Source organism: Culex quinquefasciatus, chromosome 3 (genome assembly GCF_015732765.1).
Source record: "Culex quinquefasciatus strain JHB chromosome 3, VPISU_Cqui_1.0_pri_paternal, whole genome shotgun sequence".
NCBI lineage: Eukaryota > Metazoa > Arthropoda > Insecta > Diptera > Culicidae > Culex > Culex quinquefasciatus.
The window spans coordinates 99,958,583-99,977,415 of NC_051863.1; the positions used below are offsets into that span (position 1 = coordinate 99,958,583).

The 18,833-nt window shown below is 45.7% G+C and overlaps 3 protein-coding genes across 4 annotated transcripts in view; 2 read left to right on the forward strand and 1 right to left on the reverse strand.

The window, feature by feature from the left end:
• Nucleotides 1-1,910: 1,910 nt before the first annotated feature.
• On the forward strand, nt 1,911-6,523 carry LOC119769146 (uncharacterized protein K02A2.6-like). Its single transcript, XM_038261048.1, is given in 3 exon segments — nt 1,911-4,008; nt 4,011-4,613; nt 4,803-6,523. Coding segments are annotated over 3 exon segments (4,422 nt in total).
• Nucleotides 6,524-6,896: 373 nt separating this feature from the next.
• Nucleotides 6,897-7,419, forward strand: LOC119769147 (40S ribosomal protein S14-like). Its single transcript, XM_038261049.1, has 2 exons — nt 6,897-7,273; nt 7,388-7,419. The coding sequence occupies exons 1-2, from the start codon at nt 7,066-7,068 to the stop codon at nt 7,417-7,419; spliced, it is 240 nt and encodes a 79-aa protein (XP_038116977.1). The 5' UTR covers nt 6,897-7,065.
• A 904-nt stretch (nt 7,420-8,323) lies between these two features.
• LOC119770639 (translation initiation factor eIF-2B subunit gamma) overlaps nt 8,324-18,833 on the reverse strand; it is a 54,762-nt gene continuing 44,252 nt past the window's right edge. The window contains exons 5-7 of one of the 2 annotated variants that reach the window (XM_038265900.1): nt 8,852-9,070; nt 8,575-8,801; nt 8,324-8,515 (exon numbers count right to left, since the gene is read on the reverse strand). In XM_038265900.1, the coding sequence (XP_038121828.1) occupies nt 8,359-8,515; nt 8,575-8,801; nt 8,852-9,070 (603 nt within the window). In that variant the 3' untranslated portion in view covers nt 8,324-8,358. The remainder of the gene's footprint in view (nt 8,516-8,574; nt 8,802-8,851; nt 9,071-18,833) is intronic. The other variant, XM_038265901.1, reaches the window with a different exon arrangement.

The window sequence follows — 18,833 nt, forward strand, 5'->3', positions numbered from 1 at the left end:
TTCATTGAAAATTTTGAGATCCGGATTGAAAACGCGAGAATGAGGTTAGATTGCTAATTTTGAAAATCATTCCAATTACCATTTTTCAAGCAGAGCTTTGCTTTTATGGTAGATGTGACTTTAAAAAATATTTGTCCACTTGAATAATCTACATTCTCAATTGATTAGTTAGATTTTGGTTGATTAAAACATTCCCTTATTTTGAATCAGATAATGAACAGGTTAAATCGGCCATCACAAAAATATTTTCGTTTATATCAATTAAGCTATTTATTTCTTACCTGAAAATGGCATAATTTGCTATTAATGTCGATTTTATGATGAAATAAAACAATTTCAAATTTCAAATCAATTTACTCGCTGTAGGTTATAATGAAAACATCACCCCAAGTTTCAGCGCCCCCTAGTTGGGGGTAATTTTGACGTTTGATTGCCTATTGTTGTGGTTCTTTGCCAGGCTGGACTTGTTGTTGTTGAGAAGATTCTCCTCTGGGCCATTCCCGACAATGGCTCCGTCGCTGGTCTTCCTCCGCTTCCGGAACGAAACTCGTCCCCATCGGAGGATTCTTCCACCTCCAGTCGTAAGCACTTTGCCGCGCCACGAAAACAGAAGAAAAAACAACCACTGTCTCCGGCTGTCAGACGAAAAACTGATGGTTACTTCAAAAAATCAAAACATCCACATTAACGACCCCCGGGTCTTTTGTGGTCTCTATTTCAAGTTTCTGCTCGAATCTAGGAGTCCGAAGGCTTGAAGGGGGAGAGCACCCAAACCTCTTTCTACTCCAAGGAACCTTCCACCTGACGACCTTTGGATTGCGTGTCCAACCGCCGCCAGCGATTCCACCGGAGTAGGCTTGGTTTGGTGTGTTGTTTGTACTTATGGCATGGAGACGACTCCTACACCTGGAATGACTTAACGGCCTAACAACCAAGGCCGGGACCGACATTTTACTTCCTCATCCGATGGAAGGTTGGAGCAGATGGGAATGGATGGTTACTTGGGCTGTCTTAATCAAGAATGATCTAACAGGACTACATATGTAGTCAGTGACGTTCCTTGCAGGATGTTCCTCGCCTGGGTGTCAACCCTTAAGCAGTGTATGCACTTCGGAAAGAATCCATCAAGAAAAATTTCAAATGGGCAGCAGCGGTAGCGAAAGCAAGCCAGAGAGGGTGAAGAAAAGCCCCAAGAAAACTCTCCCTCTCACAGCAAAAAATCTGATGGTAAAATCGCATGCAAAAGCATGCCCAAGTAACCACAAGCACTAAATCAAAACTCTAAATTCACTCTAAATAAACATTCCCGATGCTATGACACTTTAAATAGTCTTTCCAAATGTTTCGAAACATTTGTAGCTTGAAACATTATTACCTACCGTATAATGACATATAGAATAGTCAATTAAAGTTTCGAAGCATTTAGCACAATAATGTTTCGAAGCATTAATAGTAGGCTTTATATATCACTGTAGAGTAAGCTTTTAATGTTATATCACATTTTGACTGTTGAGGACAGAGAAAGTGCGCGGAGTTCCCCCACCTTCCGCGCGCCGCTGGCTCACAAGTGGCTGCCAGTCTGCCACTGTGTGACGCAGCACAGCGCGTTCGATGTTTTATAAGCTGTCCCGTTTTGTGTTGTGCCATCGTGCCATTCTACTTCCGTCTGCGGACAAGAATAAACGTTTTAACTTGTACTAAGTCTGTTTTATTTCCGTTACGTTCGCTAGTCTATTTGCCCGTCGCGGGTAATCCAACGTCCAGCGCGCGTATACGACAGTGGCGACGAAAATTCGTCGAATCGCCGGGATTTTATTCGTTTTTTGAAGGTGGGAAACGTCCTAACCTAAAACAACAAAAAAATTTAAGCACCCGCGTGCAAACGAAGGAGGAGCTCCAGCGGATCCGAAATGAGCGACTCGGATGCCCAGCTCCTCTACCAGGAGCAGCTTCGCCAGGAACGACTGCGGCAGGAGCAGCTCCAGCAGGAACAACTGCGCCAAGAACAGCTCCAGCAGGAACAACTGCGCCAGGAACAGCTCCGGCAGGAACAACTGCGCCAAGAACAGCTGCAGGAACAGCGCCGGCAGGAACAACTCCAGCAGGAACAACTACGTCAAGAACAACTCCGCCAGCAGCAGCAGCTGCAGAATCCTGATCCGATGATCCGGATGATGGGGATGTTCGAGCAGCTGGTAGCTTCGGTGCAGCAAACTGTCCAGCAGCAGCAGCAGTTCATGAAGCGATTTTCAAGAAGCGCAACCCAGCCACCACTCAACCTGGAACAGATCATCGACTCGCTTGCTGGGAACATCAAGGACTTCCGGTACGACGCCGACAACAGCGTAACCTTCGCGGCGTGGTACTCCCGGTACGACGATCTGTTCGCCCAAGACGCTGCCCGTCTGCAGGATGACGCCAAGGTCCGGCTATTGCTGCGAAAGCTCGGCCTTCCCGAGCACGAACGATACGTGAGTTTCATACTCCCCGCCGTCCCCAAGGACTTCAGCTTCGCCGACACCGTTGACACGCTCAAGAGCCTCTTCGGTGCGAAGGAATCGGTCGTGAGCAGGCGCTATCGGTGCCTCCAAATCTCGAAGCAGCCAACCGAGGATCACGTCTCGTACGCCTGCAGAGTGAACAAGCTTTGCGTCGAATTCGACTTAGGCAAACTCACCCAAGATGAGTTCAAATGCCTTGTTTACGTTTGCGGATTGAAGTCGGGGAGCGACGCCGGAATCCGTACGCGACTTCTTTCCAAGATCGAGGAGAACACTAACGTCACACTGCAGCAGCTGTCAGACGAGTGTCAGCGTCTACTAAACCTACAACATGACAACGCCATGATCGAGACGCCGTCAACCTCCGACGTAAACAAAGTCGAGCAACGATTCGAACGCAACAAAAGCAACAGGCGCGACCGAGATCAACAACCTTACGCTGCCGGCAAGTCCAAAAGCAAGCCGCCGCGTCCGTGCTGGTTTTGTGGAGCGGAACACTACGTCCGCGACTGCACCTTCCGGAACCACAAGTGCGCCGATTGCGGAGTCACCGGACATCGCGAGGGCTATTGCAGTTCTGCCAAGCCGCTGAAACCCTTCAAACGAGGAGGCCCGAGGGACTCGGTCAGCAGTAACGTGGTGGTTATCAACGAGTGCACGGTGCAGAAGCGACGGAGATTCGTTTCGGTTGATTTCGGCGGGACACTGATCCGGCTTCAACTGGACACAGCATCCGACATCACCGTGATCAGCAAGGAACTGTGGAGCGAAGTTGGCTGCCCAAGGTTTTCGCCGCCCTCCGTTCGCGCTAAAACAGCTTCTGGGACGGAATTGTCGCTGAACGGCGAGTTCCGCTGCGACATCACCATCGCCGGAAGCACCCGCAACGAGCTGATCCGCGTAACCGAGAAACCACTCCAGCTGCTTGGCTCGGATCTTGTGGACAGCTTTGGGCTAGCATCCATCCCGATGGACAGCTACTGCTGCAACGTATCCAGCGTTCCCGACCCAGCGCCGGCACTCAAGTCGGCCTTCCCCAAGGTGTTCAGCAAAAACCTCGGATTGTGCACCAAAACAAAGGTGAAGTTGGAGCTGAAAGAAAACTGCCGACCGGTTTTCTGTCCCAAACGTCCGGTGGCCTACGCGATGGTTGAGGCCGTCGACCGCGAACTGGACAGGTTGCAGCAGCTCAACATCATCACTCCGATCGACTACTCGGAGTGGGCCGCCCCGATTGTCGTGGTGCGGAAGGCCAACGGCTCCATCCGGATTTGCGGAGACTACTCCACCGGCCTCAACGCTGTCCTTCAGCCACACCAGTACCCGCTGCCGCTTCCGGAGGACATCTTCGCCAAGCTGGCCAACTGCAAGGTATTTAGCCAGATCGACCTCTCTGATGCTTTCTTGCAGGTTGAGGTAGACGAACAGGACCGCCACTTGCTCACGATCAACACCCATCGTGGCCTCTACCTCTACAACCGCCTTGCGCCCGGCGTCAAGAATGCCCCCTGGTCGGAATCCCAGCAGCGTCCTGCTATCTCGATGACGTCATCGTCGGCGGCGCAACCCAAGAAGAGCACGATCGCAACCTCAAAGCCGTTCTGCAACGTATTCAAGACTACGGCTTCAAAATTCGTCTCGAGAAGTGCTCGTTTGGGAAGACTGAGATCCGCTACTTGGGGCACATCATCGACAGCCGCGGGCTGCGACCAGACTCTGCGAAGATCGAGGCCATTGTCAACATGCCGCCTCCTACTGATGTGTCTGGTGTTCGATCCTTCCTGGGCGCAATAAATTACTACGGGAAGTTCGTGCCTAACATGCGGATGCTGCGCTACCCAATCGACAAGCTGCTGAAGGAGGATGCGAAGTTTGTGTGGGACTCGGAGTGCCAAAAAGCTTTTGAGAAGTTCAAGCAAATCCTCACCTCCGGTCTGCTTCTTACACATTACGACCCAAAGCAGGAGATTATTGTCTCTGCTGACGCCTCATCCGTTGGACTCGGGGCGACGATCTCGCACAAGTTCCCCGATGGTTCTGTGAAGGTGGTCCAACACGCATCGCGAGCGCTCACGAAGGCGGAGCAGAACTACAGTCAGCCGGATCGCGAGGGTTTGGCCATCGTGTTTGCGGTTACAAAGTTCCACAAAATGATTTTTGGTCGGAGATTTTTGCTGCAGACCGACCACGCGCCGCTACTTCGCATCTTCGGGTCGAAAAAAGGGATTCCGGTCTACACAGCAAACCGGTTGCAACGCTTCGCACTGAACCTGCTCCTCTACGATTTCTCCATCCAGTAAGTCTCCACCGACAAGTTTGGCGAAGCCGACGTGCTATCTCGTCTGATCAATCAGCACGTACGACCAGAGGAGGACTACGTTATCGCCAGCGTCCGCCTAGAGGAGGACATCAGGTCAGTAGCCACGGAGTCGATTAATGCGTTGCCTCTCAGTTTTAGAGCCGTTGCCAAAAGCACCCAGTCCGATCCACAACTCCGCAAGATCTATCGGTACGTTCTTGAGGGTTGGCCAAGAGTGAAAGTCGCCGATCCGGAGATCCGGCGCTACCAAACCCGTGCCGACTCGCTCACCGTTGTGGACGGGTGCATCATGTTCGCCGAACGACTAGTCATCCCTGCTCAGCATCGCAAGCGGTGTCTGGAGCAGCTGCACCGAGGCCATCCTGGGATGGTGTGCATGAAGCAGATTGCCAGGAGCTACGTGTACTGGCCCAGCCTGGATGACGAAATCGTGGGCTACGTGAAAGCATGCCAGCCATGCGCCTCGGTAGCACGGTCCCCGCCGCACTCTGCTCCTGTGCCATGGCCGAAAGCAGCTGGCCCGTGGCAACGGATCCATATAGATTTTGCGGGACCGATCAACGGCGACTATTTCCTGATAGCAGTGGACTCCTTTTCGAAGTGCCGGATGTTTTCCCGACTCGGCATGCCTACCCTCATCGTGAGCGACAACGGGACGCAATTCACGAGTGCCGAATTTGCAGAGTTTTGCGCTTCGAACGGCATCCACCACACCACGACCGCTCCGTACCACCCGCAGTCCAACGGGCAAGCGGAACGATTCGTGGACACTTTCAAGCGTCCCGTCAAGAAGATTTCGGAGGGGAGAGGCACCATCGAAGAAGCTTTAGACATCTTCCTGTTGGCGTACCGCAGTACCCCAAACCGCTGCGCACCTGAGGGCAAGTCTCCAGCCGAGATAATGTTCGCTCGCAAAATCCGAACCTGTCTCGAACTACTTCGCCCACCTGCCGATCCCGAACCGCCCCAGAAGGAAGACCAACGTCGAAGCTTCGCCAAGCAAGACCTCGTGTACGCTCAAGTTCACTCCGGCAACGCATGGAAATGGACACCTGGAGTCATCCTCGAGCGGATTGGAAGTGTGATGTACAACGTGCACGTCGGCAACCAACGCGTCATCCGCTCGCACATCAACCAACTGCGAAGTCGTTCCGAGAGCGGACCAGCTGCTTCACTGCGTGCCAAACCGAAAGCGCTGCCGTTAGACGTCCTACTCGGTGAGTGGAAGCTCACGCAACCGTCGTTGGTCCCTGAGCTGCCACCGTTGAGCCCGATGCAGTTGACGCCGTGTCCGTCTTCTCCCGAGCTTGCGGACCCTCCTGAGACGCAAACGAGCGCGTCCAGTACACCACGCCCGTCAACCCCAGAATCTCCGGACCAAGTTGAGACGCCGCCGTGTGCGTCCTCTACGCCGCGTCCTGGATCGCTACCTCCACAAGAGAGTGGTGCAACACCATCTTCTTCGGCTGCGTCGTCGTTGTCTTCCTCGTCTTCATCAAGTACGTCGGAGCCAACCATCGTGCCGCAGCTGGTACCTGAACTTCGGCGTTCCGATAGGAATCGTAGACCGCCTGTAAGATTCGACTACTACCAGCTGTATTATATTAAGAGGGAGATGTTGAGGACAGAGAAAGTGCGCGGAGTGCCCCCACCTTCCGCGCGCCGCTGGCTCACAAGTGGCTGCCAGTCTGCCACTGTGTGACGCAGCACAGCGCGTTCGATGTTTTATAAGCTGTCCCGTTTTGTGTTGTGCCATCGTGCCATTCTACTTCCGTCTGCGGACAAGAATAAACGTTTTAACTTGTACTAAGTCTGTTTTATTTCCGTTACGTTCGCTAGTCTTTTTGCCCGTCGCGGGAAATCCAACGTCCAGCGCGCGTATACGACATTGACATTTCTTAAAATGTTTCAAAACACTAACTTAACACTAGTGAGGGCAATAAAAGTTTGGCAGTATTTCGTGGTATGTTTATGTTTGCTGCAGGTAAAATCGTTCGGCGCACGGTTCAGCGTCTATAAAAATGTGAGTCAATTATACTCAGTTTAACTGGGCTTAGTATTAAACTATTCTTTTTTCCAGAACAGCTCCTTATCGTCGCAAGATACAATTTTCTAGTTACGATAGCTTCCTGCAAAAACAAAACTAGAAAGGAGGAGTTTTCGCTCTACGCCAGCTTCTACGACACATTCGTCCACGTCACGGATCTTTCGGGCGAATAAACAACCTCGCGCGTCACCGGCAACATGAACGCCAAGGCCGATCGTGACGAGGCTCCGCCCTACGCCGCTTTGTTGGCTGCTCAGGACGTCGCCGATAAGTGCAAGTCGCTCGGAATCACGCTGCGTGCCACCGGCGGAAACCGCACCAAGAACCCGGGACCGGGTGCTCAGTCGACGCACCGTGCTCTGTTCTGTTCGTCAAAGAATTTTGTGATTTTTTTTAGTGCTATTAGTATAAACATAAATAAATGCTCTGTTTTAATCTGGCAAGTGTTTCAGTTTTTCCCGAAGTTGTTCCTCAAGGAAGACTTAGTCGGCAAAAATCATCTGAATAAACATATTTCAGGACGGACGAGACGGTTGGCGCAGGGCATCTAGGTGAAACATCTCAGTACACGCAGTTTAGAATCTCGAAAGCAAAGCAACACATCAAAAAAACAAACAAACTTTCAAAATCGTGATCCCAGCGTAAAAGCACTCTCCCAAGGGAGTGAAAAAGCTGCGCAAAGCTTTTTGATTTTTCTATTTTTGTTCTGTCGGTAAAGTAGTATTTTGACGTTATACCGCTGTATAACTTTATATCAACTCTAGACTTCGCCACTCAATTTTACCTCCATGCGTATAAATTGAATATAAGGTTTCAAGACTCTATAGACAAATTTTATATGTTGATATAGAGGGGATTTAAAGTTACCTTATGGGTCATTCCATCTCAACTGTGCACGAAAAAGTGCAAATTTGAAAATTACCCTCTCCGATCCTGCTCAAATTTGGCAGAGCTGTTGATACTATCAAAACATGCAAGAATCCCATGCTGTTCCGCTTCAGATGGAATGACCCTTATACAGTTCCGCGGTTACTTGGGTGCACATCACCTTCGTCAAAATAAACACTTAATATTACACACGCAAAAAAAAAGTTGCAAACCGACGGGATTCAAACCCAGCACCAACAAAAAGGACTGGCGCCTTAGCCCACTCGGCCATCAGACCGATGAAAAGTTGTAAGGATAAACGCATATATGAGCTTGACATTTCGGTCAAGTAGGTTTCCCATACTGATGGGCTACATATTTCAGAGTGTAAAATCACATAAAATTGCATAAAGTAATACAATATTTATTTTACACCCAGGCCTTTTAAATGCAGCTGGATTACTACTTTTTTAACTGTGCTCCTTTGTTCTGCTGTTCGTAAAGCTGTTTCTTGACCCCTTTCCTTCCGATCTAGCCTTTAGCCTGCACATTGGATTTTCTCAGTGATGCAAATAAAAACGATAAACATCTGTGCAACTTTTTTATTTGCTGGTTGTCTTATATTAAATCGGCATAAAGTTGTTCAAATTTGTCAGGTTCGAACTTTCATTTTTTGAACCCATTGGAATTATGTAGTTAAATCCGACGAGACAATTTCGAAGAACAGACCCAGAATTGACCACAGTTTTGTCACAGATGATAGAGTTTTCTATTATTACACTGCAATGTAAAAAAACTATCAAAAATCCATTAAAGTCATAAACCGTTAATTTTAATACTTTTTTTCTATAACAACATTGTCCATCAATATGCTATCAGACAATCTAACTTTTGAATTGATTTTGCAGCTTGCACCAATAGTTGATTTGTTTATGCTGGTTTTCTCTTGAATAACCGATTGCTCACCAACAGTAGTTTGTGCCATTTGCGTTGATCGTACATCACATGTTTTAGTTATAAGGCAACTAACAGGCATATTAGTTACTGTTTCGAACACATTATAAATCTGAAAAAAATACATTCAAAATTGGCTACAAAAAATAAGTGACTACATACCTGCTGGTTGGCCTGATAAAACGATTGAAGTGTATTTATTCTCAGACCAAACGAAGTCTCTGGAGCCAAGGAAATAAAACATTTAGTTATGGCAGGCTCCGTTGCACAATTTTGGTTTTGATTTGAATTTGCATCATGCGTTAGGTTAAATTTTTGTTCACACATTTGCTTCTTGACGATAAATGGCAAAAGTTCGCCTTTGATAGATATGATTGAATGCTGGAATATGAATAGAAATTACTCTGGGCACAAAGGAAATACACCCATTAGAGCCCCGCAAAATGTTATTAATCTTCTCATTGAAAGATGCCGGCGACAAATTTGGGCGAAAGGTTCATCGCCCGGAGATCGCGAGTTGGCGCGAGCGGATGAACACCGCGAAAAAAGATTCGGGGGTTCATTGGGGTTAAATGATCATTGCGTCATTCGGTTTAATTGAAAAATAATTATTTTTTCGTTAATATCGCTACTTTGATGATGCGTAATTCATTTTTACAGTAAATTAGGCATTGTTACATCAAATTTAACCATTCAAACGCACTAGAATGGCCAAATTTTAAAACATCAGTGTTTGCCAATTTGACCGTTTTACCCCCAATTCCCCTTGTGGAACAAAAGAAAAGTTCATCCGTGGTCTGTCAGCAGCGCGCTGTTTTGTTTGTTGGATCAACATTTGGAAATGTCGAACGTTGAAGGAAATCGCTCAAAAAATGGAAATTAATCGATTTCAAATGTTTTGGCCGCAAATGAAAGGTAAGGGTGGCTAATTTTTGATTCCGATCTGTAAAACTAGTTCTGGCGAGGGTTCTGGGCACTGCGGCAATCGAATTTGCCCAGGCCCGCGATACTGACGTAGCTTGCTGAAGCCGCCACCAAATGTTTGGTGGCGCTGTTTCGGGAATAACATTTCAGAGGGTCACAAATCAAAATATAATAAGTCTTATTTTTTTTTTTGGAAAATAATCCTGTAGCTGCTCATATTGATTCTTTTCATGAAAATAAAACATAAATGCCGCCAACAACAATATATGTTTAGCATCAGGTCTCAGGCAAAGCTTCCCAGCAGGTGTCTTTTTCAAATCCTCTGAAATGTCTTCCGCAAATTCTTATTTGGCCAATGAACTTACAGATCATCATAATGTTAATTTAAATCTACAATTTGAGGCGGTTGAGCTCAACCATGTTGTTGGGAAACCTTAAGAGCGAGTCCACGAACAGGGCATAGCCCATTGTTAGGGACGTTGTGGGGCTCACATTGTGTGGCTTTTCAAAAAAAGCATGTTTTTGAGTCAAACAAACCAACTTCTATGGTACCCCGTGGTTTGAATGTGTTGGTAAATTTTCGACAAGAAAGCCAGAACAGCTGTTTTTAGACATAAAAGTTCAAATTTAGAAACTAATTTTGTTGTTTTGTGTCTATTCCTACTGAAACAAATTAAAAAATATTCAAATATTGTGCAAAAACATTGCTAAAATCACTTCTCAATTCACCCCATGTGTCTCGATTTGCCCCGGATAATGGTACATGTGGAGTCCCGACAATCCGGACGCAGCTGGATTGCTGCAGGTCTTCCTCCCAACCGCCCTCTGACCTACGGTCCGTTCCGTCGGTTCCTACGCCGGCCGTTCCGGAGCATCACTCCCGAATCCACCCGTAGCACTCGCGTTGTTCCCCCGCGTCACTCCATGCGCTCTCCCTCGCTGCTCATCCCAGACTGACTCTCTCGTGTCCTTTCTCTCTCGCTCACCACTCTTCTCCCACAACTTGTGCCAAGGTGCTGCACACTCGGAGGGCAGGACCCACGGGGTTGGGCACATGCTTCATCCGTAGCGCATTTGGATTAACTCCGGTAAATTTACGTAAATACCGTAAATATCGAGGTAAATATGGATGCACGAAGAATGACGAGATAATTTCAAAAGGAATTTTGATCAGTGTGGGTTTTGACGTTTCTAAACGTCATTGGCAAATGTCACTTTTAAGAATGTTGCGTTGTGTAAATTTTTTGATCAAAATTCGGATGGGACCGCTCTGCAGACCGACCAGTTACGGGTTCCACGACGCCCTCGCCATCGGAAAAAGCCGTGGAAAAGCAGAAGCAGTTCTCCCTCAACCGGTTCATCCACAGCAGGTTTCTTGTCCCGTGACATCCGCCGATCCTCCGTTTTGCCCAACAAGCTCCGACGATCGCCGTCCGGAACTCCGCAGATTTGCTGTCCGCAAAACGACCGGGCCACATCGGCATCGTTAAGCAAAATAGCCTTCCTCAGAATGTGAGTATACTGCTCGATTTCAATCCTTGTTTACAAATCTACATCTTTTTCCTCTTGCGAAAGCTTCCCCGCCAGATCGTAACGACGGAAGCTCTGGAGCAGACGCCGCTGCTGCTACCGACGCTGACGCAAACCAGCCCGGACTCAAATTTTGTGGTCGCTGGCGAAGCGCATGATCGGTCATCAACGTCGAAGTCAACGGTAACGGCCAGAATAACAGCCTAACTCTGGGAGTTCATCCTGACAGCGAAGCGAGCGAGATCCGGCCAACGAAAGAGGAAAAAATGTGAGGCAATTTTGGAGAAAATACATCTAAATTATTTAGAAGTGAACCCGTGCACCACGGGTTCATTATGTAGGGGAACAGCATCTAATTCCAGCGTGCCTCTAATGTTGGCAGGTCAGAACTTTGACATCCACGTAAAGCTAATTAAAAGCGTTTTCAACTAAAATCGAGTGACAAATAGCTCAATAAGAAGTGAGCAAGCAAGTTTCTATCAAAAGTTTGCAAAATTAGTTGTTTAAATAGTGAAAATCAGCTAATTGGATGGAGTTAGGAGCGAGAGCTTAACCTGCCAAACATACGAGAGTTTCCCCTAAGAGTGTAAACCAGGGAAAATAATAAATGTGATTTTTAATTTATCAATATTCACTACTTGTTTGCTTTTGAATTCGATCGCACGAGCGGGGTTCATCTTCAGCTCCTGGCCAATCTGACTCGTGAACGGAATCGGGCTCGGTGCTGTCGAGGGATATTGTGAACATTGTTATTCTTGTACGATTCGGAAGCATTCTTAGGGAGGAGCATGCGGTGTTAACGGCAATATTCAATATTGTTGTTTTTTCATCATATTTAACAATACAAAAAATAAAGCTTAAACCACAAAAACAAATAAAATCCAAGGCGACTTCAATGCTCAACAGGCAAATTCAATGCATATGCAACAGCTAGATGCGTCTGCAGCGTAGACGCGTGTAGGAAGTAATCGACGGCGCCTTTTCCTTGGCCAGTTCGAACGCGTCCCGGACGAGCTTGGCACCGTCTTCGGTGGACATCTGCACTAGCTGTTGCCCGGCCAGCTTCAGGTACGAGTCAACAGCGTGCAGCAATCCCTTCGGTGGATAAATTCCCAGGTTCTTGAACTTGTCTTTGCGCGGCATCGACAGGACGACGGTCCAACCCGCCAATGTTCGATTACTGCTCGGTGGGCCGTTCGTCCACCTCCATCGCCTTAACGCGCGCGTCGTACTCGGCCGGAAGTGTCTCCAGGATGAGGTACGAGTCATGTTCACGCCCACCAAATCGCCCGGCTTGAGCTTCTCCGGATCAACCAATCCAATCACGGGCAAAAAGTAAGTCTGCCGTGTCGAAGTCTTAATGACGATGCGCTTGCCCTTCCGTTAGGAATCCAGCACCACCACCACCACCCCGTCGTCCTCCGTCTCCTGCGGGTACACGTACAGCAGCTCGGTCGACTTGTCCTCCAGGGTTACCGCCATCTCGCTTGCTGGCGCCTTACTGAGTCCGGAACACGCACTAAATTCAACACAAAACGATAGAAAATCCGGATTTACAACGACGAAGCTGCTGCCCCTGGAAATTACCGGATGATAACTGAGCGTCAGCGAATCTTCCGGCCGGGAAATGTAATAGAGACAGATTGATTTTTTTTGTTTGTAAACAATCAGCAGTGCGCGCGTTTACCTGTCATGTGAAAAAACACTGAAATAAAATTCTTAGAAGAATGGTGTATGCACGTAAATATGGATGCACATACGGATTCACTTATGAAATAAATGCAATATATTTGGAGTGACCACCTCGTGGCAGGACCCTACAATCCCCCCTTTGATTTAATTTGAAAGATGTGCCTGTAGAGCTTCATGACGTTTCTTGCACTCACACAAGCACACCACAAGGTTTTGGTGGAACCCTACAAATACAACCACACTTACTGGTATACGTGCGAACATAGTTCGTTATTTTGTTCATAGGTACAGTTTAAGTGATCTCTCCTTTATAACACTGTTGTAAGAATAAAACTGGATAAAAATAAACCATTACAGTGGTTTTACGGTTGCTTCTCACCTGTCTGATAAAACTACCATTTTCCATCATTTCCTCATTTTCATTTAGTTTCTTCATTGCCTTGATATATACTATAACGAACAAATTACTGTACCCAATAAAACAACAACTTTAAATTACAACCTACCGGCTCATGCAGCTCATTTTTTCCCCGAGGCATATTCTTTGGTCCTAACGTTTGTCGTTTGTCGACTCACAATTTTACATAAGTAAAACTAACAAATATAGCCTTTGTCTCACGCTTTGTCTAAATTTAAGTTCAGATACCTCTGAAAGTAATTTCAACAGATAAACCGTATTTAAATGTAGCTCTGATAACACTACTTACTCTCCTTTTTTGCCTTTCTTACAAAAGAAAGGTTTAAGGTTTGCTTTTGAAAAAACGCTTTTTTTAGAAATCTTAAAAAATTCGTGCACGGCGAGGATTCGTCCCAGGAAAAATCCTATTACTAAATTGAAGGTTCAGATGCGCTCTTTCGATTGAATTTTGGCCCGAAACCCGGAACTCAAAGTCTGATTTTTGAGAGCTCTTTTTCTGAAATACATGAGCGATGTCTGTATCCGCTCATAAAAATTTGTGTGTTCTATCACTGGAAAACCGCTCGTAAAACCCACAATTTTTATAAGTCAGATCTGTAGCCGTGGGGTCGGAGACGAACATTTTATTTTTCGATTCACAATTTTCGACCAGTAAATGTGGTCAAAGCCATTTTTAGAGGTATTTTTTGGACTATTTTACAGATAACACTATCAAATTTAAAGAATTCAGTTTCAAACAAAAGCCATTCGAAAACATGCGCCATAAACTGTTTGGGCCCAAAATTTGAAGCTTTTCCAAAATGTATTTCCAGAGATATAGCGATTTTAGTGTTTTTCGTCTTATTTTTACCCTATTTTTTCCTATTGAATTTTTGGATTTATACAAAATCATATACTGAACATCAAATTCAAAGTCCCAGCCCATTCTCGATCGAAAGCATTTGGTATGAATTGTATTCGAGTAAATTTTGGTATTGATCAGACGGTTGGTTCAAAAGTTACAGCTGTATGATTATTCTTTATATACAGAGGAAATTTCTCAAAAAAGGTAAGGGGTCATTCAAAATCATTCTCCCCAAGGTTTTTTTTTTGTTATTTCACCTAAATTTATCTTTCTAACTGAGTGTTCACGACTCGATCAAACTTCTCAGCAAATTTCACATCGATTGGATTCCGCACTTTTATTTGAGAGCGTTTGACTTTTTGCCTTTCTGTTGCAGACAGCGATAATGCGTGAAGCTACCCTAATGCACTTTTATGCTTCACGTGCCACAGGGCTCACAATCAACTGCCAGGCTGTTGACTTGTGATGCTGTGAGCGCGTAGATGGAGAAACGTCATCTGTCCAACGTCAAATATTGTCATTGTTTATGTTTCATTCTCTGTATGGTCGTCAGTAGTTAAATACACATTTTAATTTGTTAGATCTTAAATGATTCTTTTCTTTGTGCGTGCGCGTTATTCCGTCAATTCCAGACGCTGGGACTCGTGCCTCCCTCGCCCTGCGCACGAACACAAAAGTGGCGACGAGGATTTCCTCGATTTGGCTGGTTTGTGAGCGTTCAATCAGTTCTAACCTCACACTTCCGGTACCCACGCGCGGGATGAAGATCACCATGGAGAAGAACAGTTTCGCCAAGCCTGATGCCGACATTCAGTGGTTCCCGTGCTCACGCAACGCACTTGGAACTCCAACTGACCAGCTCCATCAGAACCCGGCTGTTCCGAGACGGCCGCCGTCGCCGTTCGTTCCTCCTCCTCCCTGCCAACATTCGCTCCCAGTAATGCTGCAATGTTTGTCATCAGCTCTGCAAGTGCTGCAGCAGACAAACGAAAACTGCCGTTTGATGTCGTCGATCGCTGGATTTTCGGCAGAATGGGAAGCCCACTACAACGACCACTTTGCAGAAAATCACGCCAGACTGCAAGCAGAATGTCAACCAACATCTTCTCGCTCAGCAGCACGCCATCATCGAATCAAGCACTTCCCCTGTGAACGCGGTTCACCCAGTCGATCAGCTCGACGCGAAGCACCACAGCACGGAGGCGCTTCCAATGCAGAAGGGGAGGAAGGTGTACACAAAAGATGATGAGGACACGGTGCACGATCGTCGGGAGCTTCCTTCCATCAACACCAACGTGGCTAATCAAGTGGAAGCGGACGCAACATCCGACGTCACCGAAGCATGCGAAGATCCCTGGCCGGATGCCGACATCCCAGGGCTAGCATCACCATCAACAACTTCCGGAACTTCATCGTCATCCACGAACGGTTGCAATGACGTCATCAACACCGGAAGCTTAACCATCGAACTGCCTCACGTCTCAAGTCAGCTGCACAAGCCTGTGAGCTGCCACCATCTGCGGAACTTCAACTGTTCCCCAGCCAGCGGCCCGAAGCACGCCAACCTGTTCTGCAACGATCAACTCATCTATGCTGTTTTCCAAGTTCTCGTCGCCAATGGAACAAGCAGCGCACCAAGAACAACTCCTTCGCATCGACCCAGACTGCGGCCAAGAACTCGCTGGAAGTTGGACAACGCCAGCTTCGTAGCGCCGATCATCATCACCGGTAGAAATGGTCCCCCCCATCACCGCAGCTGGTCGATCACCTCATCACTCTTCTTAGATGCAAGAGTTGTTTGCTAGGCCCGATCCCTACCTCCAGTCTTAGCGGGGAGATGTTGCAGACAGCGATAATGCGTGAAGCTACCCTAATGCACTTTTATGCTTCACGTGCCGCAGGGCTCACAATCAACTGCCAGGCTGTTGACTTGTGATGCTGTGAGCGCGTAGATGGAGAAACGTCATCTGTCCAACGTCATATATTGTCATTTTTTATGTTTCATTCTCTGTATGGTCGTCAGTAGTTAAATACACATTTTAATTTGTTAGATCTTAAATGATTCTTTTCTTTGTGCGTGCGCGTTATTCCGTCAATCCCAGACGCTGGGACTCGTGCCTCCCTCGCCCTGCGCACGAACACAAAACTTTCTTACAAAAGAAAGGTTTAAGGTTTGCTTTTGGAAAACGCTTTTTTTAGAAATCTTAAAAAATTCGTGCACGGCGAGGATTCGTCCCAGGAAAAAATCCTATTACTAAATTGAAGGTTCAGATGCGCTCTTTCGATTGTGTTCGGCCCGATCGTCCAGTCCCCTACGTTGTGCATCATTGCGGGGACGTCCGGAACAAGAAACGAAACGAAACTTACGACGGCGGACGAAGACACCACTGGGAGGACGGTACAATAAAATAAAACACGGTGACTTTCTAGGTCCCGATGAGACGACCAGTCTCAACGGGTGTCAAAACGCAACAGAACAAATTTATTTCACACAAATTACAATGTACAATCAAAACATAAACAAACTCACAGAACGTCACTTGTCACATTTGACGTTAGTTTGTACTCACCCCCCCGTGCGACGGGGGGTGATAAATAATAAACGATAATAGGGTCCGCGACCCAACAGATTGAATTTTGGCCCGAAACCCGGAACTCAAAGTCTGACTTTTGAGAGCTCTTTTTCTGAAATACATGAGCGATGTCTGTATCCGCTCTTAAAAATTTGTGTGTTCTATCACTGGAAAACCGCTCGTAAAACCCACAATTTTTATAAGTCAGATCTGTAGCCGTGGGGTCGGAGACGAACATTTTATTTTTCGATTCACAATTTTCGACCAGTAAATGTGGTCAAAGCCATTTTTAGAGGTATTTTTTGGACTATTTTACAGATAACACTATCAAATTTAAAGAATTCAGTTTCAAACAAAAAGCCATTCGAAAACATGCGCCATAAACTGTTTGGGCCCAAAATTTGAAGCTTTTCCAAAATGTATTTCCAGAGATATAGCGATTTTAGTGTTTTTCGTCTTATTTTTACCCTATTTTTTCTATTAAATTTTTGGTTTTATACAGAATCATATACTCAACATCGAATTCGAAGTCCCGGCTCGTTCTCGCTCGACAAGTCGTCAAGTCGAAGCTTCAACGCCAGCGCTTTTACGCTTGCACGTTTTACGCTGCGCGTGAAAGTGTTCTTTATGGCTTTTCATTATTGATCGACAAAGTGCAATAGTGAAACATATTTTTTTAAGTTAATCATAGACTAACATTATAGACTGAGTACCCTTAATTTTTTTTTCTAATAATGTCAATCCAATATGTTTTTCATAATTAAATTTAAATGTCTTGCGACAAATAATGTACCTCTGAAATTCAAAAAAATGGCATTTGATGTTTAGCCTAAAAAGATTCGAAGCTTTAGGTAAAATTCTCACTGGATTGTATCATTATGTTTTTGAAAAATTAATTGCACCAATATATTTCTCGGAGTTTCATCATTTTGTAAGAAAGGCTCTATTTCACCTCTGGTAATATTAAATCGGGTTTTTTTTTTATGAGATTAGAAGATTTGTTGAGTATTTTTAAATAGCCAAATATATAAAAAAAAACTTAAGAAGTATTTGAATCCCATTTTCGCAAGGGGTAATCAAAGCACCAAAAAGCCAAAGATATAAATTTGGTTTACACAACCTTTTTTCTTTAAAAAAAACTTCAGTTTTAAATATTTGTAGATTTATATATTCCAAAAAGACCAAAAGAAAGTAACGTCCATGGATGTTTTTTTTTCTCATAGAAACATTTATATTTTTGGGGATTGACGATTTGACGAATAGCTTCGAATTTCGAGGAATTTATTTAGAATCTTGATTTCTTTGAATTATTGTTTGTTTGAATTGTCGTATATCGTTTGGCACAATTATTCAAACATGTTCCATAGGAACCGGAATACCGGGTATTCAGGAATGCTGCCAAAGGATTTGATTGTACAGATTAGAGGTGGTACGAAAACAAGAAATTCGACCGAATCTTTTGGTGGGCAAACGAGACATGGTTTTTGAACTTTTTGAGAGTAAAAAGTAAAGTAAAAAAAAGTATCTAGAGAGAACACGGAATTATTTTTCATAACAGATTTTATTATATACTTTTTGGATGACTAATCAAATAATAATCAACCATTTTTAAATGTATAACTTGTTTGCATGTTTACTTCAAAAGTTATACAAACTAATAAGTTATGAAACGTCCATTGTAGGAGGGGAGCTACTTGCTTTAATCGCGGCGAGGTAAACGAAGTTTAGCTTTGTTCGCAGTTTGGGTTTCTGTTGTCGGCTGTGCTGACGATGTTGGTGGCGTCGATCAATTATGCGGAAAGCAATTTCCGTAACTAATATTATAGAAATCAACCACGAAACATGAAAGAATAAATCCAAAATAATGCTTGCGTCGCGCACGAGAGTGTGTGCGTGAGACCGATGCATCTCTGAGACTTCTCCTTTGTTTCGTTCAGGCCTGCAAAAAGTTTCCAACCCAGCGTACACATGAAGCAAACCAAAATGTCAGTTCACTGCTAGCATGTGACTGTGAGCCTACTGTGTCTGTTCAACCACTGCCGCCTGACTCGTGCCGGTCAGCTGCTGGAGAATGAAAGACGTGAAAAATGAGCTACACTCACTCAATTCGTATCATATGACTGACTCGTAAAATCCTCTTTAAACACTATTTTGACTATTTTC